The sequence below is a fragment of the Ascaphus truei genome, chromosome 2, assembly GCF_040206685.1.
Source record: "Ascaphus truei isolate aAscTru1 chromosome 2, aAscTru1.hap1, whole genome shotgun sequence".
Classification (NCBI taxonomy): Eukaryota; Metazoa; Chordata; class Amphibia; order Anura; family Ascaphidae; genus Ascaphus; species Ascaphus truei.
Genome location: NC_134484.1, coordinates 350,579,099 through 350,606,552, shown reverse-complemented (window position 1 = coordinate 350,606,552; position 27,454 = coordinate 350,579,099). Strand labels below are relative to the sequence as shown.

Below are 27,454 nucleotides of genomic sequence, written 5' to 3'. Positions count from 1 at the left end.
TAATTTGACCCCCCGGGCAAACAAAAATGCAAAATGTATTATCTAATACAACAGAACTAATTTATTTAAAAAAAAAAAAAATAGGATTTAGCTTTAACAATGCTAGCACAATAATAAAAACACTTAGAACCGTCACAATAAATTATACACACAAAAATCCAGAATATCTGAAAATGAAAAGTATTTTTAAGCTTTAATGCCAAGATATAAACTTTTCAGTGTTATTTTTGTGTGTTTACAACTCTTTTCTTTCGAAATCAAAACGAGACAATTGAATATATGGCTCTTCTAGATAGCAAAGGATTCTCACTGTATGAAACGTCAATCATCAGAAAGCATGCAGGAGCTCAACCTTATTTACAGCACACGTAATAAAAACTTATATAAAAACATATATAATTGGGCAAATGGTTAAAGTGGTCTAACTGAAAAGCAACAAGTGTGCCAGTGTGTTAAATTTAGATATGGATGATGCCTTTTCCATACTGAGAGGGGAAAAAAAATATCTGAGCGAGAATTAATTTTACTTTTACACAGGTCTGATCAAACTGACTTATTGAAATGTACCAACAGAGAAAAAAGGTCTTTGATAATTAGCTGGGCATTTGTTTTGTTTTGCATGGTTTGACGCTGTAATGTTACAACAGCAATGCTACTTAATGAGTTGTTCATATTAATTTATCTTCTTTGTAAAACATAGATCTATAAAAAAAAAATTCAATCTTTCAGTAATGAATCAGTGGTTCCAAATCTTTATTTTCTTAGGCAATAGTGCAGTTCTGTTCATGACTTTTTACCACTAGAGGGCAACATAACATTACAAAAGACAAAACCTACTTTACACCTCCCCCTCCCCCTCCCAATAAAACATGATCTCCACTTCCATGCAGCTCACTGCAAGTCCAAGGATTTTAAGAACTCTCAAAATATGCACGTTTTATTTTTTTGAAGAATGCCCATCTTTAAAAAAGAAATACGTGAACCTGGATCAAGTTAAATTAATGTATTCCGGGTTTTACTCTGCAAGGAAGGTACATTTACAGAACTTTAATTTAAAATGCCTGTTGCCAAAACGTTTGTGGACACTGGGGGTACGCACTATTTTTTGTTTATGCACCCACGGTAACACTACTTTACAAACTTCTATTTCCTTCCCCAAGAAAAATGGATTCCAGAAAGTTTAAAATAAGTGCAAAAATACTTTTACCCCAATGTGCAATTAATGTAGATGCAGTGAGCAAATTATAAGCCACTTCGAACACTGTACAAACGTAAGAAATACCCAGCACGACCGATTACAGATCTTTTCAATTATATAATGTTAACCTTTAAGGTCCTTATCCAAGAACATTTAGGTAACAAAATGGTGCTTATAAAGCTATGAAACCAGGTCGTTCATTTAAGCTGAGGCTAGGAGAGAGATTGAGATATAATTTATTTATTTACATTTATAAAAATGTTTTACCAGGAAGTAATAAATTGAGAGATACCTCTCGTTTTCAAGAATGTCCTGGGCACAGAGTTATAAAAAATACATGGTTACATTAAAAGAACAGAGGTTATACAGTGAAGTCACAGACATTTCATAGGACAGATAGAGTTGGAAAATTGGGTACAGGGGATAAAGGGCATATGAGTTTCAGATAGAAATAGAGATCAACCAACATCAGCGAACGGCAGCAAACGGTTCACACCCTCATATAATGTATATTATATGATACCCTCGGTTCATACCTTCATATAATGGGGCTTAGTCAATAAAGTGTGACGATTCGAGTGGCCAGCCAGATCGATACGCAAGTGGAGCGCTCTCCTTTTGCGTTTTCAGCATCCGGGAGCTGCTTGATCGTTTCCGGAGCAGTCCCATAATGCAGACGTGCTGGATAGCCGGTGCCAATCTGGTGTTTGGGTCCAACGTTAATTGTATTAATAGATTTTGGCTTGCGAGGGCAGTTGCTTTCTTCACAATTTATTTGGACAAAATTAAATTATGTAGGGTAATTATGAACCTGCATAGTGTGAGGCGTTTTATTAGATGAACACAAAATGTATATAGCAATTGTGTACATTATTTCAGTTGACTTAAAAGTAGTCAAGTAATGGGGAAAGCCAGAAGGATGTTAGGTTGTACAGGGAGAGGTACAAGCAGCAGAAATACATTGTGATGCCACTTTATAGATTACCCCTGTGATCACCTGTTCGGTTCTCGATTTCATATCTCAGAAAGGACATCATATTTTTCAAAGAAGGGCTACTAAGATGGTGCATGGTCTATACATCAGGGGTGCTGAGCTCCAGTCCTCAAGTGCCCCACAACAGGTCCGGTCAAAGACCGAGCTGTTGATTGAGCCACCTGCGCTGAAGCAGGGATATCCATAAAACCTGACCTGTTGGGGAAGCGCGAGAACTGGAGTTGAGCATCCCTGGTCTAGATCATACAACTTCAGCAAATACAAAAAATGCCTCAATATGTGCGGCTTGAAGGAGAGAAGGGGGAATGGAGATATGAATGACACTTCAATATTCAGCTATAAAGGGTTTCAACAAGGTACAGACGGCACGTATATTTGAAAGAAAGCAGCGTTAGAGCAAGAGGTCATGCGCTGAAGCTGGAGGATTTCAGGCACCCTGGAAGGAAACCGCTCTTCAGGCGGAGGAGGGTGGTGGGTCAGTGGAAGTCTCTCGGCGATTGTAGAGGATAACCCATTAAGGGAATCTAAAAATGCTTGGAATAGACAATCCTAGCTGGCTATCCCAAGTATAAAAAAAAGTCAAGGGTCAGAAAGGGTATGCAAGTTAACAGCAGACAAAAAAATGGGCAGACTAGATGGGCCAAGTGGTTCTTATGCCAACAAATTGTACGTTTCTCTGAATCTAAATAAAGACCAATCATTGTCCATAATGTATACCCTGTTCATTTATGTAACTGTACTTGTAACCATGTATTATTTTGTTTTACTCTGTGCCCAGGACATACTTGAAAACGAGAGGTAACTCTCAATGTATTACTTCCTGGTAAAATATTTTATAAATAAATAAATCATTGTAGCGAAGTTCACAGGTAGAGGCGGCTTTCGGCGAGTTTCTATCTCTCAACTTCGCTAGAATATTTAAATGTACCTCACATTTTTGTAAAAATAAATAAATAAATTGAATAAATAAAAATTAGACAGGAATAAAGCCCTTCATTGCCAGAGGGGCCTGTAAAACAACAGCGACGGACTCTTCACAGCAGGCCTCTGGCCATTAAAGGGTTAAAAGCAAACGGCATACTTCTGCATGCCTTTTTCCACGGCCAAATCTGCAAGTGGTGACATTGGTTACCTGTGCCCTGGATTTATCTATACTAAATGCAGCGGGGACCTAGATTGATGTCACATGCTGCAGAATTCTATTTCATTGTTAAACAGGATTTACCTGTTTATGGTCACTAAAAACTCTTTTCACGGATAGAAGCAATAAACACTAAAGCAATGAATGTGTCTCATCCTGCCAATGCAAATTTACCTACCTATATATATATTTTTTCAAAATAAAGGTGCTGCAGGGAGGGGAAGTGACAATATTTGAACCCCGTGTTTGACCGCTTCTGAAGTCAGACTTGGGATTGGTTCAACTTTAAGTGGAGTGCTTCATTGTTGAATTACTTTGTTTATTGCACATTTCCATGTTGTATATTGTACAATTAAACTATACAATTAAAACCAACATTTAGTGGCATGCAATGAACCGCTAATAATACCCCACCAGTGACATAAAATGACAAATAAAAAGTGCTGGACAGTTAGATCGGGTGAAGCTTTGTTTTGAAAATGAGCGGCTCAGTGTTATGGTAAAGTGTACAACTACTTTACTGGCAGGCGGCTCTAGTAGTAGAGGTTACGCTTTCACGTTCATAAACAGATCAGGAATCCTAAAGAAATTATGCAAGAGCCATCAGCACCTTGGAGCAGGACCCTCCTTCCTTAACTACCAGTGTGCACGGCGCTGTGGAATATTGGTGCATTGTAAATGAGAATAGCAATTATTTGAACAGTTTCAGTTCCTAAACAAATGACTGCAATACATATTCCAAAAATGGAACTGAACAGTCTAAACATTATGTACAATAAAATGATATTATGCCATATATCTCCATTGTGAATAATCTTAACAAAACATTAGAAATGAATGGGATTAAGTTAATCGCTACACTTCAGAGAGGGAGAGCATTACGCCATACAAGGGAAGGGCTAGATAGAGGAAGTCAAACCCTTACCCAAACGCAATTAAAAAGCGACTCAAAAATATTTATAGATCTCTTCTTAAACACCCCAATTTAACCCCTTCAACAAGTCACTGCCATTTACTCATTTTGGTCTCTGTACTGCACCCATAAAGGCTGTTCATGTAGAATTGAAACATTGGTCTCACTAGTATTAGCTGTGTGCAGGCAAAGGCATGTTTAACACATTAATCTGGACAGGGGGAAATGAAAACTGAAATAAAAACTCTCCAAAGATGCTCGTCAAGCAGCTCTTTTTTGGGGGGGCGACTCGAGCACGTTGGAAACGCGTCCTCCAAGTTCCACTTCTATGGTTCCAGCTTTATATTTATGTTTAGTCTAAATAATCCTAGTTAATAGAGTTGATGCTAATTCATCCTATTGCAAAATAATTTAAATAAATAATACAAAACATCTTTTATTAACAGCAATTAAACACATCCCGTTTTGTTTTAGGTGCTACAGTAAATAAAGCATGAATATTTTTATGTACTCTCTACTGGACCAGCAATAGCTTTACTTTGGACTTCTGTCCATGTCCCATCATTGACCTTTAGTGACTTCCACAGATACAATTCCAGAGCCTTTATTTCAGTTTGTTTCTCTTTCATTTGGAACTACAGTTTATTCCTAAATGATTCTACTAATGTAGCCAACTTCTAAATGTGGCTTTAAATCACACTGAAATATGACAGCACAGTTGAGAGGTAGCATTACAAGTTTTGAGATCTATTACAAATGCTCACAGGCCAATTCAGTGACTGTGTTTTCAAAAACAAACGGCCAACAGAACTACTACATGAATAAACAAAACAAAGACAGACTTAGTTTGCTAACTAAGCTTAGAAGCTAACATTTATTATGGCACAATTCCAACTTTGTATATTACATTTAAATGGTGGTGTTACTCTTTTTTGGGGTCAAATATTAAGAAATGCATAATGTTGCCATTTTAACATAACATCCAGTGTGTGTTGGTGTGTGTATATATATACATATACATACTGTACACACACACACACCACACACAAAGTTAACTACAACTTATACAACTAGAAAATCCTTCCTGCTAGCGGTCATTCCTTCACAACACATCTGGAAATGGTTTTAATCCATTACGTCGTCAAGCTTGGTACCACAATCCTGAAGCTCTTTACAACATAAAAGCCAAAGTGGCAGGAGGTTAATAGAATTAACCTGGTCTTCTGTAAACACACAACTCATGGACCTTTTACTATATTGCTTGTCAGCATCCCATTGAACTTGTGTCCAGGCTCCAAAAGAAAGCAGCACACACTAAGAGCAGTGTATTTAACACCACAGTTGCTCTCTATGAAATTTTAGAAGTCACTATGGAATTCATGAAGTGTCCTGCAAAATTAAGTCCAGGAGGGTGAGCCAAAGGGAGGGAACATGAAATGTCACGATTAGGATTGCATGTGACAAACAATGAGGATATACAACGTATTACTGCGCAGATTTAAGCTTGCTCCATCTGTGCTGAAGGAGTAAATTGTGCAGTGCCACATAAGCCCAACATGAACCAGTGTTCATATATTTAATTAAAAAAACATAAAAGCTTTAAAATAAGAGAATAAGAAAGTTTTAAATAATTCCAGGAAGACGTCTTGGAAATTGAGACATGGGGGGGGGGGATGTTTTAGTTCCCTTATCGTCTGAATCCGATTCTTACTGCATGTTAAGTACCTCCCACTTACCGAGTTCGTTCCATGACAGAGTGGGTGTGTATAATTTTAATCACATGATCATTATTAGGAAGAACCAAGATATATAATAATAATAAAAAATAAAAATACACAACCTTCTTTCTGTCCCCATAAATAAACAATTACTTCAAATACACATACACACACAAAGATATAACCAGCGCACAATGGATATAAGGTGATAGAGAAGTGTATGCACAACATACTACAGAAATGTAGCTGGGGAGATCAAAACTAAAAACAAATTGAACGGCAGCTCATCAAGGAATAACCAATTCCTGTAAACACACCCGCGTGTCATCAGAACACATCCGCAGTGTTTAACGGGTAAAAGCCAATGTGCTGCTCCGCTTTAACAACCCGACCAGGTTCACTCCTCCAAAGCTCGTGCTGCAGCAGAGACACGGCACACAGGGACCGCAGCTCGATGGTAAGGCACCAGAATACCTCCACTTCAATCAGAGACAGGAATTGACGCACACTGATTGAAGTGGAGGTATTCTGGTGCCTTACCATCGGGCTGCGGTCCCTGTGTGCCGTGTCTCTGCTGCAGCACGAGCATTGCAGTTCACTGCATATATATTGGAGCCACACACCAATTTCTTCCAAGGAGGACAATATTGAATATAATTGAGACACAGATACAATTAGAGACTTCTCTGACCCTCAGGGTTCATCCTCAATTCCTTTTCCATTCTGGAATAATTGTAGCAACCATCAACCTTCATTTTATAGCATATTTGAATCACAAATTTAAATTAATTCATGATCACGTATTGTCTGTATTTTATTTATTAAATTGTTATATATGTGCTAATAGGAGTATACACACACACACACACACACATTTAATCCTTCAAACCTCAACGTTTAACTCATAGCCATTAGGTTACTTTTATACCAAATCCACATTTTAACAGCGAGTGGGTTTCGTATATTTTAGTGTGAAAGGTGTCTGATGTTCTGCAAAACAATTATATTATTAGTGTACTGTACCAGTCTGCAAATACTCTTTCAAGGGATAAAGTCTCCCGGTAGGAAAAGCTCAACACAATGTTCCAGATTTACCTCTCCCTCTGAAACCAGCTGATCGGAGCGCTCTTTTTCACGTGCAAGCTCCGTTTCCAGCCTTTCCACTTGTTGCCTTAGTTGAATAGTTTCCTTTTCCAGCACAGTTGTTATCTTTACCAGTTCCTCCTTTTCTTTCAGAAACTTTTCTATTTTCAACTAAAAAAATAAAATAAAAAACGAAACAATAAAAGAAGTTTGTTAATCTAGGACAGGGAGGGGTTTATTTATGCGAGTCTTCCAGGTGCAAAACTGGGGCAAACAACAGCAGCAACTTTAGCAAAGAAACACAAATCGATTTGAAAGGAATGGAATTTTTGTTCTTTGATAAATCTCATGCCGTTAATTCAGCTGGTTTTGCCCCAGTTTCTCCGCCTGGAGGCTTTGATACTTAGACCCCATTTTGTTGTAAATCCTAGCCATATAGAGGAGCATGCATCTTAAATGTTTCTTTAAATGAACATCCCAGAACAAATTTCTCATATGGATCGTCATAAATGGTCATTACTAAAATGGTCATTACTAAAATGCAAGGAAAAAACGCTGCCTTTAGTGTAGAGCAGTGTTTTTCCCCGGGCATACCTGAAGGGTTCCTTGTAATTTTCAAGTCATTTTAAAATTGTACCAAATACGAAGAATTTACAATGCATCTGATCTCAGAAGCGTTGTTAGAGATGGTTGGTGTTCCTCGGAATTTCACATAGGGTTGGAAACCGCTGGTGTAGAGTTTAGAGGCTACACTTGGACCTCTGGTGCTAGGCTATCGTTTAAACTCTTTAAAGGCAGCTGTGCGCAAAGTGGGGGCGCGGTGTTGCAGAGGCCTCGCGCTCTTCCCCAAGGCATTTAAATTAAATGCCGGGGGATCGCGTGAGGCCTCTGCAACTCTAAATTTACCTTCACTCTGCCGGCGTCAGGATTCGTGTCCATGGCAACGTCACATGCATCAAATGACGCTGCGGGTCCCCTGACGTCACATGACCCAGTGGCATCATTTGATGCCGCGCGAGGTAAGGAGGGGGGCGCATAACAGAGGAGAGGAGGCAGGGGGAGCACAGAAAAGAAAGTTTGTGCGCCCCTGCTTAAGGTAATGCAGTGCACAGAATGCAGAAAGCAGGACAAAGAACCACTTGTTGCGATTGGGAGGGGGGGGGGAGCGGGGGAAGAGTAGCTACCAAAATCACTTCTCAAATGAAAAAAATAAAAAGAACAGTGCATTTTCTTTTCTATTGCATATTGTAATTATGCTGTCTCTTCTATATTCTGTAACTGCACTCCTGAGGTATCACTTTCCACTCTGGCAGTTTAATATGGCAACCAGTATTCACATGGATTAATTAAAATGAATGCTTCCCACATCACCGGTGGCTAACCAGTCAGTGAGGGGAGTGCTGTCATAGCAGCAATGGAAGAGGCTACTTTGTTCACCAGGTGAAGCTTGGAATCCTCAGTGATGAGGATGAAGTGGTTCTGCTCTGAGCGACCTCAAGTTCCAATAAGACAATTTTTTTTAAATGACTAGTTTGATAGGATTGTTGCCTTTAAAAAATAAATAAATTAATAATAATTATTATATATACCCCTCGTACAGTGGGGTAGGACCGCCTTACGCCAAACTTTACAAGGCTCCTTTCTCCTATGTTCCCCAGTCATACATTTAGCCAAGCTGCATAGTCTTTCCACAAACTCTATTACATCACAAAGCACAGACAATCTATTCCAGACGTAAAATTGTGCACTGTCATGGAGGGACTTGAAAAAAGAAAAAGGACCATAAGAAATGTATTCCTTTATCGTGCCCCATGACAGTGCACACGATGGGGATGTCCCAAAGCAGTCCCTTATTTAGAGTGGGAAGTATCTGGCTTGCTTGCAGAACATTCCTTCAAATCTAACCTCCCGCAGGGGGGGCGGGGGGAGCTGAAACATCCAATTTAGAATGCTGAATAAATGTGTTCCGAGAAGATCTCGTAGCTGCCTTGCATATATTCTCTGTGAGGCGAGCGCTTGGTCAGTCCATGATATTGCTAAGGCCCTTGTAGAATGAGTCAACCACTACAGGACAATCCAGGTATTTATCCTTATAGGCCTGCTGGCTACATAGCTTAATCAATCTAGCAATGGAAGAGACTAAGGCTAAGGCCCCGCTGCCTCAGACCACGCGCCCGCACTGCAGATAGGCGGCGCGTGGAGAGGCACTTGACCGCTATATGCGGTCTGTAGGGAGAGGGAGCTGGAGCGGGGGGGCGTGACTAAAACGGGTCAGGTGGGCGGGGTGTTATGATGTGGGGGGCGGGACCATTACACACAGGCACACACATGGAAACCCCTATGCCTTGTTGCTTCATGCAGGATGGCATGGGACATGGATTTATATTAACCCCTATGATGCCAGGGAAACCAGCAACACCTTGCTCTGCATGTCCTTATTTCTTTTCAAAGCATCTCCGGCAGTGAATAGGGCTATATTTTGTGCTTGCCAAATATATACCCGGTGTGTCTCCTACCTGTCGCTCTGAAAATGATATGGTGTGTATGGATGGTTTTAATTATTTGAGCCCTGGTGACTGTGTGTATTTAAGCATGAGATTTCTCTCTCCCACACACGTGAGAAAAGAAAGAGGCTCGTTAAAAGTGCATGTTGCTTCTCTCCCTCCACTCCCCCCACCCCCCTCTCCTCCCCTGGGAGACTAGCTCAGCAGCCAGAGCTGGCCGCAACCTCCCCAGCTCACGCAGCCTGAAACGGGCACCGGAGGGAGGTGAGGCAGGGAGGGGGGGAATGTTGCCATGCTGCACAGAGGACAGTGCAGATTTCGAACCACACAAAATCCCGTAGCTCGAGACAGCTCCCCTCCTCCCCATCTCATTGGCACCCTGCCGCACCACGTGACGCTTCGCCGCTTGGGATCACGATCCTCTTGTATCCCCTGCTGGCTGACGCGTCACAGTGCGCAGCGATCCTTGCAGAGAGGAGGGACTGGGGCCAGCTCGGGAGGAACACGTCTGGTGAGTGACGCGCGCGCCGCCATATGCAGCGGGACCCAGACCTAAAGCAGGGCAACCTCTTCTGTTCCCAAAGAACAGTACAAACAAACCAGTCCTGTGATTCAACATAATGGAGATACGGTTCTAACCACATCTAAGCAATGGAGATGCTCGGCCTTTTTTCCTTTGGGCTTTGGACAGAAAGGGACAATGAAATCCTGGTTCATATGAGATTACGTTAGGGCGGAACAGAGGTACTGGCTGCATAACGATCTTATCCTGGTGGATCCTAAAATATGGTGCTTTACAAGATAAAGTCCACAGCTCCCCAATTCTTCTGGCTCAGGTAATAGCTGCGAAGAATACCGCCTTGAGAGTAAGCCATTTATCTGAAAGCTGAAGCATAGGTTCAAATGGAGCAGGGATAATGCTTCCAGAACAATGTTTAAAGTCCCAGGCAGGCACCAGGCCTCACTTTCTCTACTGCTTTGAGAAAACGAAAAAACATCCTTTTCATTAGCTATAGGGGTATCGAAGAAAAAAAAAAAAAGGCTGTAACATGAACCTTGAGAATTAAGGCCAAAGCCTTTGTCATATACACTCTGCAAAAATTCCAGCACACCAGGAGACCTAGCTTCCACTGAATACAGGCCTTGTGAAATACACCAATTGTAAAAACCGTTCCATACCCGATGGTATACATTGTATGTTGATTGTTTCCTGGCACAGGGCCTAGTCTGAACCACCTGATCTGACAAACCTTTGCTCTTTAAATAACACTTCTCACTCTTGATGCTGTCAAGGCAAAGAAGATCCGATAGGAGATGTAGTTTCCATGGAGCCTCTATGGATATGGTCAGTAAGTCCGCAAACCACAGCCGCCTTGGCCAAAATGGGGCTATGACGACAGCCTCTACTTTCTCCTGATTTTTGCCAGAACTCTCTGAATTATGGGCAAGTATACAAGTGGGAAGTTCCACTGCATTGACAATGCCTCAAACCGGCAGCTTCATAGTTTTCCCTTGTCGCCATAAGGTCTATTACAGGAAACCCCTCTTCTCCCCCCCCCCCCCCCAAATCTGTAGATCACTTAATTTAACACTTCTGTTTTCAAAGACACCTCTCTCCTGGGTGCAACCTGTGACGACTTCAAAAATCCGCAGAAATATTCGATTATCCAGCATAATGTAGAGCTTATGCAAAAACAATTTGTAGTGGTATAAGGGCTCAAGTGCTGGATCAACGTGTGAATGCACTCAATATATTATCACGCATAAACTGAGACACAGGACATGAGACTAGTAGTATATATTAACAGAATCAGTGAGTGTGAGATCTCAAGGAATATAGGAAGGGCCATGAAGAGACACAGTAACCCTGAAGGTATGAGCTAGTGGGCATAAACCCACCCCTCAAGACATCATTGGGATTTTCCCTGGACCACTATTGTAATATGAGACACACTATATACTGCATATAGAAATATTTCTGATGTACCCCTGTCCTGTGCCTCCTATTTGGGCGTGCTGCCAATGATTAGATTGGGAGAAACAAAAACAAGAATATGGTGCACAGCCAAGAGAGATTACTTTATTGTATCTATATTAGAAAAAACGGAGGTGTAGCCACCCTCCTACACGTTTCGTGTGCGATTGCACTTTATCAAGAAGTAGAGCTTATGTCTGGTACAACATTTTCTGGCCAGGACAGAATCTTTGACACTTCCCTTAATGCTGTGTACCAGCCTGTTTGTTCAGGTAAGTCACTTCAGTTGCATTGTATGTATATCTTTATTTATATAGCGCCATCCATGTATATAGCACTTCAGAGCAGCAATACAGGAGACAATAATAATATCACACACAACGGGAATAAACGTTTCAGACATAATAGTAACCATAGGAAAAGTTCCTGGGGTAAGACCACCTTGCCCCCATTTGTGTCTCACTGCATTCACAAAAACCTCAATCTCATTGAAGGGGACAGTGAGGTCTTCATATTCATGATCCACTCATAACTTCAGAGGTGTTGTACAACAGTTTTCACATTAAATCTTGTTTAAATCTTGGAAAAGAATGAGCTCGAATTAAAAGATCGTCCAGATATGGACAAATGTAAATGCCCAGTTTTCAGAGATGGGCAATAACTGCTAGGGCCATGGCGAATGTCCTTGGAGCGATGGCTAGCCCGAAAGGAAATTCAGCACACGGATAATGCCTCATCATTATGCAGAATATCATATATCTGACGGTATGATATAATGGTCTAATAGGAATATGCAGGTACAGGTCTTTTAAACTAAATGATGCTAGGACATCTCCGGCCAAAAAAAAGAGTATGGCATATGGACCTTAGGGATTCCATTTTGAAGTGCCTGACCTTCAAAAATTGGTTGACGAACTTCAGATCTAGCATAGGACAGAATCCACCCAAAACCTTGGAGACCATAAAAAGATTGGAAGAAATCAAAAATTGGAACCAGCTGAATAACTGTTGGTACATTTTGTGAATAGTTTACAAAGCCAGCCTCTTGTCTTGTGCCTGGGAGGTCTTGAAATAAAAATGGTCTCTTTGAGGAATTTCGTCAAATTCCAACGCTTAGCCGCTCTGTAACAGCCCACACCCATTGTGATGTTTGTCCACTGATCCCTGAAAAGAGATTCTTCCTCCTACTGATGACAATCTCGGGGACGGCACCTGCTGATCTCCAGAAAGCAGGATTCCTAGGAAAGGATCGGCTGGTGCCAGGCTTGTTCCTTCCACCACTCTGAAAGTCATGCCTGGGATATACTCCTCTAGGTCTGAAAGCGCTGACATCCCCCCCAAAAAAATGCCTATCTGGACGAAAACCTCTTGAACCTCTTAACCGGAGGTAGAAAAATCCCTCTGCCTCCATGAAACCTAGGAACTAATAGCATCCAGTTCCTCTCCAAACTGTGTCACCTGTAAAAGGAAGAGACACCAGGCTATTCCTAGAAAAGTCGCCAGTAGCCCATAATCGCAACCAAAAGGATCTTCTAGTTGAGAACACTAGAACTGTGGATGTGGCCATACGGTAAGTCTAATGACGTTCAATGAATCATTGTACAAATTCCACTGCCTAACAATACACAATCCTTAAGGACCCTCTGTCTACTAACACCAGCTTTTAGATATTTCTCTATATGAAATATGAGCCACCCATATCTTCATGGTACAAGCCAAACACGCCATGGATACCATGGGTTTTAAGGCTGATACAATACTAGAGTACTGTTTGGCAAGTGCATCCTCCATTTTTCTATCCATGCCATCCTGGAAGGACTCCTCCTCCAGAGGAATTGTGGTTTGTCTTGCAATTCTAGCAATGGCCAGATTCACCTTGGGTGGACTATCTGACTGCTTAGTATCCTGATTAGAAAAGGGATACATCTTCTCAAAGGGTTTTGTGGTATAACATCTCTTATCTAGATGTTACCACTCATTACTAATGGCATCCTTAATATACAGGATAGATATAGATATAGAGATCTATATATATATATATATATATATATATATATATATATATTTCTATATCTATCTATCTATATATACATATACACACATACATACATACATACACAGGACATACCCTCACTCTTTTTTGAGACAAAAAAAATATGCATGCAGGTTCACACTATGGCCGTCTATTTCAAAAGAGGAAGTACTCTGTCACCAAGTGATTGCTATAGCAACCCAAGGAAGATCAATACGTGACATTTTGTTAAAAAGTGCATTTAAAAAAAATTAATAAAAAAAAAATAAAAAAAAAAGAGATGGGGAGGAGGAGGCGGCAAAATAGGAGAAAAAAAACAAATCTGTAAATATCATCTAATACTACACAACTGATTAAAGTTTTTTAAAAATACATAGGATTTTGAATGTATTGCTGCTTTAAAGTGTGGAGTCACCATAAATTGTAATTGGAACACATTTAACATGTTTCTATTCAATATTCTGTGAACCCACTACCCTGTGCTGGAGAAAGTTTTAGTCCCATTTATTTGATTGGGGTTGATCTCTTCTCCAGCACTGGGAGGCTGCTTCAGTAATGCATATGGGCTCCTATCTAATATGCTGTTGAATACCTCAAGAAGGCCGGCTTTAGTGGTCACCACCAACATGTCTGAATGCCCTTCATCTTCCATGGTTAAAAGCTCATCTACAGGAGAAGAGGCCCGAAATTGGAAAGGGGTGCTTGCTCCACGGATTTCTCCCTTATGTGTCACATAGCAAAACTGGTAAAATTCACCATCATCATTAGGCAAATAGTATCCTAAGAAACATAAAATCAAATGTTAGCTGCATTTTATAAATATTCCTCTTATATATACAATACACTACAGTCTACAGATCAGACTTCATAATGCATATAAACAGAACATGAATCTTAACCTAGTTATTGTATTGTATTGTATTGTATGTCTTTATTTATATAGCGCCATTAAAATACATAGCGCTTCACAGTAGTAATACACGTGGTAATCAAATAAGTAACAGATAATATAAATAACAGAGCATGGGAATAAGTGCTTTAGACATAAAAGTAACATTAAGGAAGAGGAGTCCCTTTACTCCATTCAAGTGCTTGCCAACAATCGCCCCCTAAAAAGTTATATACCAAACCGTGTGTAGATTGCATGCACTGATTTTTGTATTAGAGTGGGAAACTGAACCGTTTGCTAGAATATTAATGCTGTAATATTAAGGACAGTAAAAGGAAGGAGAAAAGAGGCATTCGGAGTACGTCATGAAAGCAGGACTTGATGGTCCCTAGATGGGAATCACTTTTTTAATGTATCCTTTGTTTCAGTTTTAGAACAAAAAGATTATTATTATTTTTTTTTAAATATTACTGTAACCCACAAGTGATTGGCCAGGAACCCTAAGGAAACAACATTGTATTACGGGCAGTCCACACTACCGGATTTCCCAAGTCTCTCAGCAGAAGAAACCAGGACTTTACTAAAATACACACAGTTTTTTAACTGATGACCACAAATCTCTCTGGAGCAGTATGGTCATGTTTGGCATAAGGCACCTTGGGGCAAATGAATTTGAATTGTTTCCTGGTGTGGATGCATTCCTAGCATTAGGAGTTGCACTACATTCTAGCACTGAATTCAATACCACTTCTATAGCCGAGCCGGTGCAGTTTTACACACTATAAATACCGGAATACCAGAAACAAGAAAAGTGCCTACCAAAGACCACAGAATAATACAAATGACTAATAATGCTTAGACATATTCTGGCTGAACTGAAAGCTATATTTGGTTGGCCAAGATGCTTGCCTAGAGCCCATATAATTTAGAGACAGACTCCTTTACACTGTTCATTTTTATGTAAGCAACTTTAACTGTTAAGCTACGTGAAATAACTAGAACGCCTAGAAAAGCATTTGTAAAAACACACTGAACGTATAGAAGATTGTTTTTTTTTTGGGGGGGGGGGGGGTTTAAGAGCAGCGGAGGAGTGGGTACACAAATATAAAAGATTTAAAGTACTCATGAACAAGGAACATATTTGACTGATCACAGTAACATAGAATCCCACATAACAAAAAGTAGTCAAATATTTTTGGGGTATTATTAAAAAGTCAGAACCGGGAGGCCTTTGGTGCTGAACTGTGCTATGCTTAGCTCCGGGGGACTCCCATGTTACCTTTCTATGTGCCAGTGTTTCTCTCCCATCCAAGCCTCACTCACACAGTCATTAGGGCACAGCATTGCAGCTTCCAATTGGATGACATGCACAGGCTTTGATTTTTACCAGCAAATAAAAAAAGCGAATATCTTATGAACCAGGGGACCGCGGAGCTAGGCATAGCACCGTTTACCTCCAGGCTCAGATTATGACAAAATATAAGAAATTCCAAAATGGAGGAATTTCTGCTTTAAAGTAACCAGGTACTTTGGATTGTATTAAACCAAAACATTTATTCTGGGGAGCAGTAAAGCTCTTTAGAAACACATATTTGTCCCCCTGTATTGTAAAAACATACAATATGCCCAAACAGTCTGAGCAATCAAGAAGCTGTTATATATACAAAAAGAAAAACTGCACTTTTTCCATCACAGTGTATCAGGTTTGTAAATTTAAATGGTTTAGCCTGGGGGACTTCAGAAACACCACATTTGTACATGGACATTCACCAGTACCCCTGCATATAATCACAATTCTGGACCATGTGGCCTTAGTCTCCAGTGCAGGTTAATAAGTTCACATCAGAACTGCCATTTTTTGGTTCAGAAATGCAGCTGGATTCATGTCCGACTAGCAAAGTCATTTTAATGGAACTGCTTTGCAAAGGAAACAGACCTGGATCATGGATCTAGCAGATGGAGTTTTAGTTTACATCATGCAGCCCATGAATTCTTATAGACAAAAAAAACCTTCTATTTAAAATAAAGCAGGAATTTAACATATTATTCTTTTATTCCTAACGAAAGCTGGGGAGGATAAGAGGGCAGTGTTTTTCTTTTGGGAAATCAAATTCGCTGACTTCAATATTGGATGACCCTGTGACACTTTTGATTTTATTGTTAATTCTACTGGCAAATTAAAAGTGAATGTCTCTGGAACTAGGGGGTCCTGAGAGTTGAGAAAAGTGTGGTCTATGGACTAACACACATACAAGGTAGTTAAGCTGAACAACCTGCATTGCAGATGAAGTATATGCCGGTAAAATCCATTTTTTTCATTGATCTAAAACAGGTGCATTTTTGGCCTATGGCTTTACCCCTATCATAGGTGCAAGATATTTATAACACTTTCCTGTTTGTGATAATTTGTTGCCAATATTCCCAGCAGTTTGAGCTGCAAACTGTAACAATAGATAATGTTACCTTAGTAATATAAGGATACATTGTAGCTGCCGAGTTACACTGACTGAAGAATTAATTGAAAACTGAAAGGCAGCCATTAAGTGAACCCTGGGAAACCGGATTTTGCTGATCAAATCATGGGAGAACCAATTGATTGAAAACGAATTACCTTAGCCGTCAATCAAAAGCCACATATATTAAAACAAAAATTATATATATATATATATATATATATATATATATATATATATATATATATATATATATATATACACACACACACACACACACACACACACACACACACACACACACACACACACACACACACACACCGGTATATACACACACGTGTGTGGTTTTTTTTTAGATGCTTGGATTGCCTCTTTAAAAGAAGTTAAAAACCATTTAAAAAATGGAAGAAAGAATGAATTGAAGTATATGTATAATTTAATCTGAAAGAATAAATGATGTTACAAAACAATACATTACTGTAGGTTGAAACCTGGACCAAAGCCAGTACCAGAGGAAGCAGGCTCATTTACTCACCTTGAAAGGAGAGCACACAATCACAAGTTGAATCCTCCACATAATTTTCTGGCATGGGGGACCATAGAAAGGTATAGTAGTCCCGAGCAGTGCTCCAACCAACCTTAAAAAATATGAACAAAGGGAATAATGTCAAATAATGCAGGGGGGCGGGGGGGAAAGCTAGTGTATCAATACAAAAACAGGCCACAAGACACGGGAATAAATGTTAACACTGTAACTGCACCATGGGACTGCAATGTTGGTAATGGCAGAAAATGACCATGAATGTTAACTACTGGGTGCTGAGGAAGCCGCTTTTTTTTCCCCCCCAGATAGTTTTTATTAGTTTTCCACATAGTACAAATAATAGACATAATATATCCAACAATATGAACGTATAAACATCATCCTTTACTGAATAGTAGTATATTTAAGTAAAAATTCAAAACATTCTTAGAAAAGCACAACTACTCTGGTTATACTTAAGTTGCAGATAATTTAGACCTTAAATCCGGCCTATTTCGGTTCACGTTGAGGGATCAGCTCTTACTGGGTGAAGCTAGCCGACGCACAGCTATGACGATGCCTCCAGGAGCCGTGTGATCTTTTTAATTACAATTAGCTGCCTCTAATTGTCTGCACTGGGTTTTGGTTGAGGGTATAAATATTTTTCAGTCATTGTTCTCCAGCACGCCCCTGAGGAAGGTCCATTAAGGACGTTGGATTTTAATTTATTTAATTTAAATAAATTAATTTAAATAAATTAATTAATTAAATAAATTAAATAAATTAAATAATTTATTTAAATTAAATAATTTATTTATTTAAACACACACACACACACACACACACACACACACACTGTTGGGGGAAGAAAGAGGCAGAGAAAGGGAACGTCAAAAGAAAGAAACGAGAGGAACAAGGAGGGACTAGAGGGGGGAGAGGGAATGGGTGGAGGTAAAAAGGGGAACAGGGGAGATGGATTCCTTCCCTCCCCCCTGCAACGCCCCAGACATCTGTTTTAAATATTTATTATTTCATTTTTGGCATATTACAACTAATTAATTAATTGATTTCCAGCCATGGGCCCCATGTTTTATGGAATTTGTCGGTTGAATGTTTGAGGAAGGCTGTCATTTTCTCCATTAGCATAACCTTGGTTGTTATTCTTTCTACAGTTCGCCTTGAGAGGGTGCTACTTTCTTCCAGGACGCCACTACGGCGCTCCTAGCAGCCGTTAGAATAAATGACACTAGTCGTCTCAAGGGCCGGCTTATATCTTCAACTGGTTTTGCCAGGAGAAAAGTCAATGGCTCCACAGGAATAGAGAGGTCTGTTACATCTTTAATGATAGTTTGGATAACGGCCCAATATTTCTGAATCTCTGGACTTGACCACCAAATGTGAACCATGTCACCTCTCTGCCCACAGCCCTCCAGCTCAAGTCTGATGCTGCCGGGTACATCTGCTTCAGTCGACTTGGTGTAAGATACCAATGAAATAGGGTTTTGTAAATATTCTCTAGATATTCTCTATCTTCTATACTCAGATAGAAGTCTCTGCGGCAAACTCCCAAATATCTCTATCAATTTCTACGTTCAGATCAGCCGCCCATTTGAGAATTTAATTATGATCGGGCGAATCCACTGCGGATTCCATACCTGTATATATTTGTGGGATCAGGCCTTTTTGATAGGTACCTCTTTTACACGGTGCTTCAAAATTTGAGAGAGGACGACATTCTAATGTCGGGGAGATTTTTTGCAGATAATGCCGAATCTGTAAGTAAGTATTTAAACATAGAGAATTCTGGAGTCTCGTATTTGGTTTGTAGCTCCTGGAAACTAAGAAATGTCCCCTTATGTAATAAGTCGGCAATTGTCTTAATGCTTTTCTCTTTGAATTGGTCAAATTGTTTAGTATGACATCCTGGGGGAAAACCTGGATTATTAAAAAGTGGGATAAGTTGTGGGATAAGTTGTGAGATGGTTGATATAAATTTGAATTTGCTCTTTAATTTATTCCATATTTCCCATGTGCACCTCATTGGATCCAGCTCAAACAATTTCGCCTGTAGATCTTTTTTTTCCGGGGCCCACAGTGACATTTGTAGAGAAGACGTTCTGGCGTACTGAGATTCAATAGCCAACCAGCAATAATGTGCTGAAACGGCATTCCATATCACCACTTGTCATAATTGAGCGGCTTGGAAATACTTTAAGATATCTGAGACACCCAGAGCCCCCCTTATCTGATTGCTTCCGCTAGTTCAGTCCGAGTAATCTTTCCGTTTAAGACTCCGGATTCCCCCTCAGTCAATTGGGGGAGATTACAATTTTCTAAATACTTAATTATAGTCTGAGTTTTTTGCGGCTGTGAAGTACCCTTAGAGGAATTCAGGTTATATCATTTTGAATAGAATTTAGTGTATTCCTGTGCGATTCTCTTCTCATTGTATACAATATTGCCCTTTTTATCTTTGATTGCAGTTATTTGTGATCTCACTTGTACCCCCCTCAGCTTATTAGCAAGTAGTTTATCCGCCTTATTTCTCTTGTCATAATATATCTTTGACTGGTCCATTTCAGAGCTTTCTCCAAGTCTTCCAATTGAATTTGTTTTAGTTCTAATCTAGCCCCGACCATGGCTTTGTACAGTTTCTTTGTTGGATTAGTTTTATGTAGTTGCTCTAGGTGTGTAATTTATCGGTTAGTTCTTGCTATATTTTTCGTTTGGCTTTTTTCTTGTGGGATGCAATGGAAATGAAATCTCCCCTGATCGTGGCCTTATGGGCTTCCCAGAGCATTGCCGGGGAGGAAGCAGAGTCTCTGTTAATATAGAAAAACTATTTTAATGCTTTTGCTTTCTACATCAGGGTGATTCAAAAGGGAGTTGTTCAATCTCCAACAAAATGTATCATTTTTGACAAAGGGAGGGAGGGTGAGTGAGATCAATTGGCGCGTGGTCTGACCATGTGATAGGACCTATATCTGCATGCGACGAGGCCTAGAGAATATTTTTGGTTGTGAATAGATAATCTATTATAGAGTAGGTCTAGCCTGCCACACTCCAGCTTCAGAGAAGGACCTCGTTCCAACTCTTCACTTTTTCTGAAATGTGCTCCCCTCCTGTACTTTACAGAAACTATGAATGTCAAAGTTTCAATCACACCCACACCCCTTTCTATCTTCCAAGCTGCACATATTAAGGTTCTTCGAGCTCCCCGATACATTTTATGCTGTAGATCACGTACCATTTTAGCAGCCCTTTTTTGCATACTGTAATCTCCAATTTATTTATGTCCTTCTGGAGATGTGGTCTCTAGAATTGAAGCGTACTCTAGGTGAGGTCTCACCAAAGATCTTTAAAATGGCATCACCATACCTGTTCCCGCTGTCAACACCCCTCCCTATAAAACCTAACATCCTGCTGGCTTTCCGCATTGCTGTTACATTGTTTGCCTACAGTACTTTTACGTCTGCTGAAATAATGACTCCCAGGTCAAAACGAAATACTGCAAGACTCCCTTTCCTCTAGAGCAGTTGACATACTGTAGTGCCATTAATCCAAAATGAACAAAGCGAGATCTCACCTGCATTCATAACCAAGTATAATCAGTCAGCACAAAACAGTAAACATATGATAAGGAAACACTAGAGGGTCCTTGCGGGTCACCCAGTGTTACAAAAAGCATCTTTCTGCGACACCCAATGTTGTTTATATTAAATAGATCTGTACTATGGAGCATGCGGTGTATCTACACATACACACACAATGTTCAATAATGCATTGTTTTAGGACCACCCCGGACTCTGTTTCCAAAACACCAATGTTTTTTCCAGTGCTTTGGGCCATTTGTTCTTATGTGGGCTACACTGTGGGAATATGAAGCAAACATACGGCAATATTACTAAGCTTCTCCATTTGAAACCCGCCTCTGTGCAATTGTTCCAAGTTCTTATTTGCCTTCCCCTTCCCTTTTAATGACCATTCTCATTGATTTCCCCCAGTGTCTAGTTGGACTCCTAATAACTGTCAGAAGCAATCCCCACAGGTCCATCAATTAGATGGGAACCGTGCCCTGGCGGAGGCACTTTAATTGTCCTGCCCCAACTACTACTCAGGTCAGTCGGTGTAAGGAATCCGCTCCTGGCTTTGATTCTAGCCTTGCAGACCTCTGCAGTTACAAAGGCTTCCTCTGGCAATCAATGGCACATGTGCTGCCTCTCATTGCAGCTTCTGCCCTGTGCTCCATCATTGGAGGAATACTCACACACCCTCCCCCTGTGATTGCATCTCCGCCCTTTATATGTTGGGCTTTGGCTCTGAATCAGAGCCGAGCATAATCCTTCTCTGGACGTTACTGTCTCTGCCACAAGCCGCCCAGGCCTGTCTCCTTGTGTACTAACCTCTCCAGTTCTCATCTCTAGTTCCTGAGTATCCGGAGGCCTGCTGCTAGTTCCACGCAGAGGCCTGTTCCTGACTCCTGTGCTCAAGCGTTGTTTAGCCAGCACTGGTACCTGCTGCATTCTCCCCTAGCAGTGGTTACCCTTCGTTTCCTGAGGCCTGCTGCTAATCTCCAAGCAGAGGCCTGCTTTGGACTTCTGTGCTGAAGCGTTTGTTTCCCCCGATGCTGCCCCGCGGTGTACTTCGGCCAGCCTGCTGTCTCCCCCTGCTGAGACCGGCGTCATGGGCCGAGCCCGCTCCTCGCGCAGGGGCCGCTCACGCTCCGAAGCTGAAGCGGGGAACTCCTGACTACCTGTTGCCGAACTCCTGCTTGAATAACGACGATGCTGCCTTCTCCAATCCTGACCCTGCGATGTACGACTACGAACTGCGCACTCCAGATCAGTCTGCGTGGACTAAGGTCGGTGATTATATAACCCCACCTCAGCCCCGCGGTCCGGTCCCGGTTTGTGGCGAGCACAATCGTAACAGTCGGCCAGCAAAGTTTATACATAATTTTACTTTATATTTGCAATCTACTGTTTAATATATGTTGTACAGGGAGATGATCTGTGTATCTTTGGACAGGTTAAGAAACGAGTTTAACCGCATCCGTGCCTGACCTGCAGGACATTTCAGAGAAATACATTGCAGGCCTCTCTGGCAGCAAAGGGGTTAAGCAGACCATGTTTAACAAGTGAGCTTTGCAACCATAGCTATCCATATGTGAAGGTGGGGACCATCTCACTTGTTAAACATGGTCTGCTTAACCCCTTTGCTGCCAGAGAGGCCTGCAATGTATTTCTCTGAAATGTCCTGCAGGTCAGGCACGGATGCGGTTAAACTCCTTTCTTAACCTGTCCAAAGACACACAGATCATCTCCCTGTACAACATATATTAAACAGTAGATTGCAAATATAAAGTAAAATTATGTATAAACTTTGCTGGCCGACTGACCTGAGTAGTAGTTGGGCAGGACAATTAAAGTGCCTGCTCCAGGGCACGGTTCCCGTCTAATTGATGGACCTGTGGGGATTGCTTCTGACAGTTATGAGTCCAACTAGACACTGGGGGAAATCAATGAGAATGGTCATTAAAAGGGAAGGGGAAGGCAAATAAGAACTTGGAACAATTGCACAGAGGCGGGTTTCACATGGAGAAGCTTAGTAATATTGCCGTATGTTTGCTTCATATTCCCAGTGTAGCCCACATAAGAACAAATGGCCCAAAGCACTGGTAAAAACATTGGCGTTTTAGTCTTTAGAATCAGGACCGCCCTGCTCTAGGAAACAAAGGGTCCTGGGTGGTCCTAGAACAATGCATTATTGAACGTAAGGCAGAAAATTTTGTTTATTTTTACAGGGGCTGTTTTTACTGAGTCAACAAATGACCTTCTCGGTCTTCCTTCCCCATTCATTCATTGTACCTGTACTGTTTAAATAGCCTAGCATTAGTCATCAGGTAGCAGTATAGGAAAAAATATTTAAAGCAGCATGTGCAGAACAAATTTGCACCACTATATATATATACATTTCCATACACGGCCACAAACAAGGAAATGTTGATCTAACAGCAACGTCTGCCAGATCATAAACCTATGAGTTGTTAATGCAACCAATTCAACTTAATTAGCAAAGCACTTGGGAAAGATCTATTATGGAAGTTGCAGGGTATTCTCCATAATGATCTTTATGACCACCTCAGAAAAATAGTGTTGCTAACACATACATCCACAATACATAGCTCATTTTACATCATTCTATTCAGTGCTGAAGTCTACGCACAACTAGATGACTATAAATTGAATTTCTATTGGAATTAACATTTGTATGATCAATGGCCATTAACACAGCGGAGGCAGGAATGACATTAGACATGGCACAAATGTGGTCACTACAAACAAAAAAAGACAAGTCACGCCACAGAGACAGAAAAGTCTAAAGGCAAAACAAAGAAAAACCACAAACTATATTCAAAATGCAGGTAGTTTTGAGAACAAAAGAGACTGCCAAATGGAATCATTGAAACCAAACAGAAAATGCCATGCCTTTTCATCGGGTCCTGCAGTCCACTAACTTCCTGAGGGCTAAACGTTTACAGTAGGGCCCCGCTCATACAGCGGGTTCCGTTCAATAGCGCCGACGCAAAGCGAAAATCGCAATAGGTGATTTTCGGCGTCTCATACCCTTCTGCGCATGCACAAACTCGGCCGTCCCTGCTCTGCACATGCGCAGACATGGTGGCCCCTTCTCAGTTCCCCCGTGTTGGCGCATCGCCGAGAAGCGGGGCCCTACTGTACATGGAGAAAAAAAAATTCTTTAAAAATATATACAACAGCATAAGGATAATGATACATAAATAATTGGAATCATCAGCACCATTTAAAATATGCCATTGCAAATACAAATTGTAGGTAACCTTCTCTGTTATTTTGTATCATTTGCTTTGCACTTTGAAAGATATAAATCGCAAATGCAAGAATTAAAAGGACCAAGGCGAGCCTTGCTCCATCCTGGGGAAGATAAGTTAATATTTATTTCATATAGCACTTTTCTCCCAATGGAAATCAAAGGGCTTCACAATTACAGTATAGTGCGCACTACGCAGCACAGGAATTTTACCGACACAGACCCTGTCCACATGAGCTTACAATCTAAGTGTTCGATGCCTGAGGCACAGGGAGATAAAGTGACTTGACCAAGGTCACAAGGAGCAGACACCAGGACTTGAACCAGCCACCCCTGATTCAAATTCAGTGTCATTATAGTCAGTGTCTTTACTCACTAAGCCGATCCTTCTCCCTGTCACAAAAAAAGGCATTACGACCAGTTACTTCCTGGTATTTAAATCTTGTGTGTTAAACTGGCGATTTAAAACATCCAGTTTGTATACCCTGGAGGGGACGCTACCGCCAGTACTTTCCCTAGTATCTCGGGAACCATGGCATCCCCGGAGCTGAACTTAATGCGGTTCAGGGATAGAGAACCCCGGCATCATACCCATGTATTTATTTGTAAACACACAAGCAGGAGGAACTGCTCCTATAAGAAATGCGACTAAACCAGCAGATACACACACACAGTTCTGTAACTCGAGGTGCATCCATGAATACAAGTATGGAGAATATATGATCTCTATTCAAAAGAGTCTATCATCATGTCGAAGAACTTGATGTGATATCGGAGCCTTTCCTGACAAAGAAACAGCTTTTTTGGTACTGGCGGCTACAAAGGGAACCAACAAGCTTGTGTGTTGGAGATCAGTCGAGCAGAAATGTAATTCAGAATAAAATATATGATCGCCAACACATATGGCTCTGAACAGTTTATATATTTGGACTTCATACACATTAGTGCTACTGTGTAATACTTATATTCCTTATCTCAATCATTTAACAAGACTTATTTTTAGTTGTAAATTAATACAGTTCAATGTGACCTTTAAGAGACTTTGATTTGGGGCATGACTGACATTGACTGGCATTACGATCGCCTCATTTACTTCAGGACATTGATATGTGCTGACTTTTTCTCATGATTATAGTATGAGTAGGCATGTTAGTCACCAAGTAACCACATGCATCTGAAAAGAGAAATAATTAAACAAGGAAACCCCAGAACCCACAGCAGATACCGCTGGTGAACTAGCCACAAATAAAAAATTAACTGTGCTTCAGAAGTTGGCCGTGTAGTTAGAATATTATAGCTGACGGGGCAGTGTCTGAGGACCAAAGTGAACTAATGACAGTAGAATGATTAATGTAGGTGATTGGCACCTTTAAAAATAAATCAGACAAGTATAAGCATCTATAAATACAGTGTAAACTTGTAATGTTTCCATGGTATTTCAATACTTGAGACTTGTTACAATCTTTACCTAAACGCTAGTAAAAAGGTTGTTGGTCAATCCTGGAATCTACGGCTAGATTTGTTGTTGGTTTATGAAGTACATGCATGAGGCCATCATTGGTTAAGCATGTTTGTATTCCCATATTGTATAAGCCTCTATCTGCCATGTCACATTTCTTCTCAGCCTGCCACCCTCCCGTTTCAGAGAGGACCTCTTGTTCTAGCCCATCTCTTTCTTTGAAATATGCTCCTCTCCTGTACTTTTTTGAAACCCTTTATAAGGAAATCAGCGCTCTAAAATCAATTTAAAAAAAAATATATATCTTAAGAACGGTTCTTGTTTTTCAAAGCTGTCGTTTTCTTCAAAATTCAGGGGAGCGCAAAATGCAAGTGACCGAGAAAAATAAAATTTAAAACCAGAGACAGCACATAAAACACAGACAAAGCTCAGTTTTAGCACATCCAGTGAAAATCATACACAGTACAGTGCCTAAATATATATGTATAAATATCTATTAAGTAAATATGTTGTGGTTATTTTGGGTATACGAGAAAATACGAGAAAAATAAAAACCAAAAATAGTGCAATGCGTTTTCACTGGATTAATCACATATGAACAGTGAGAAAATGTACACACATTTGCCGAAGGCTATAAACGCATGTAAAAACCATGCACTTCAGATGTACCTACTATCCTCTAAGCCAGGGGTGCGGGATTTTCTGGGGGGGTGCGGCTATTACAGAGGCCAGCGCTTCCTCAAAGGCATTTAAAATAAATGCCAGGGATCGCGCGAGGCCTCTAACTTTTTACTTACCTTGGTTCCAGTCTCTGTGGCAACTGGCGTCAAATGACGCCGTGGGGTCACGTTATCATGGCAATGTGACGTCACATGACCCTGAGACGTCATTTTAACGCAGGAGCCGTGCAGGGGGGGCACCAGCTGGAGGGGAGAGGAGACAGGGGGGGGCGCATTAAGGTACGTTTGCGCACCCCTTCTCTACGCCAAGTACAAATTGCAAGATCCCTTAGAGGCCTCCCCTAGTGCACGCGCACGACGGAGCGCATTGGCCCGACTGCATTTTGAGAAGACAAAAAAATGTGTCTTTTCAAGCGACTGCCGCGTCACATGAGCGGTTCAGCCAATTCACAGCGAACCAGCTTTGTGACGTCATGGCCACGCCTCCCCATCGCCTGAAACAGTATGTGTCGAAATCGCTTGAGCGACAGGCGTGCGATCCGTCATGCGCACGCTCAAGCCCGCACTTTAATCTTAGCCTTATGCTGTAGAGTAGATCATGCACTATTTTAGTATCCATTTTTTTTACCCCCCCTAACAATCTCCCATTTATGTCCTTCCGGAGATATGGTGCATTTTTACAGGACACAAATAAGTCACATTTCTACTTCAAGGGTATTTGAATCATTACAAGAAAGCTCAAACACTGATAGGTTGTTATTTATTGTTTTGTCTCACTAAGCAAGCAAGCATAGGTATAGGACACCTGATACATAGCAGTACACAACCATTGTAGTTGGATATAGCCCTTGAAAATTGCCAGCTGTATGTAGGTAACAGCCATTTTCTCTCAACTCCAAAGATTCCAGTATTTAGGTTTCACTGCAGTATGTTTAAAAAAAAAAATATTTAGTTATGGGTTGCAATATTTGCTTTTTAATGTGGGACACCTGGATTACATATATTTTATAATACATTCCATGAATTCCCATTTTAAAATG

At 40.8% G+C, this 27,454-nt stretch overlaps 1 protein-coding gene across 3 annotated transcripts in view; it reads right to left on the bottom strand.

Annotated features, from left to right (window-relative positions):
- Positions 1-27,454, bottom strand: part of TAX1BP1 (Tax1 binding protein 1) — a 100,320-nt gene that overhangs the window by 49,289 nt on the left and 23,577 nt on the right. For all 3 annotated transcript variants that reach the window (XM_075586848.1, XM_075586849.1, XM_075586847.1), the window contains 3 exons: positions 17,439-17,541; positions 14,151-14,338; positions 7,060-7,218 (listed from right to left, as the gene is read on the bottom strand). In XM_075586848.1, the coding sequence (XP_075442963.1) occupies positions 7,060-7,218; positions 14,151-14,338; positions 17,439-17,541 (450 nt within the window). The remainder of the gene's footprint in view (positions 1-7,059; positions 7,219-14,150; positions 14,339-17,438; positions 17,542-27,454) is intronic.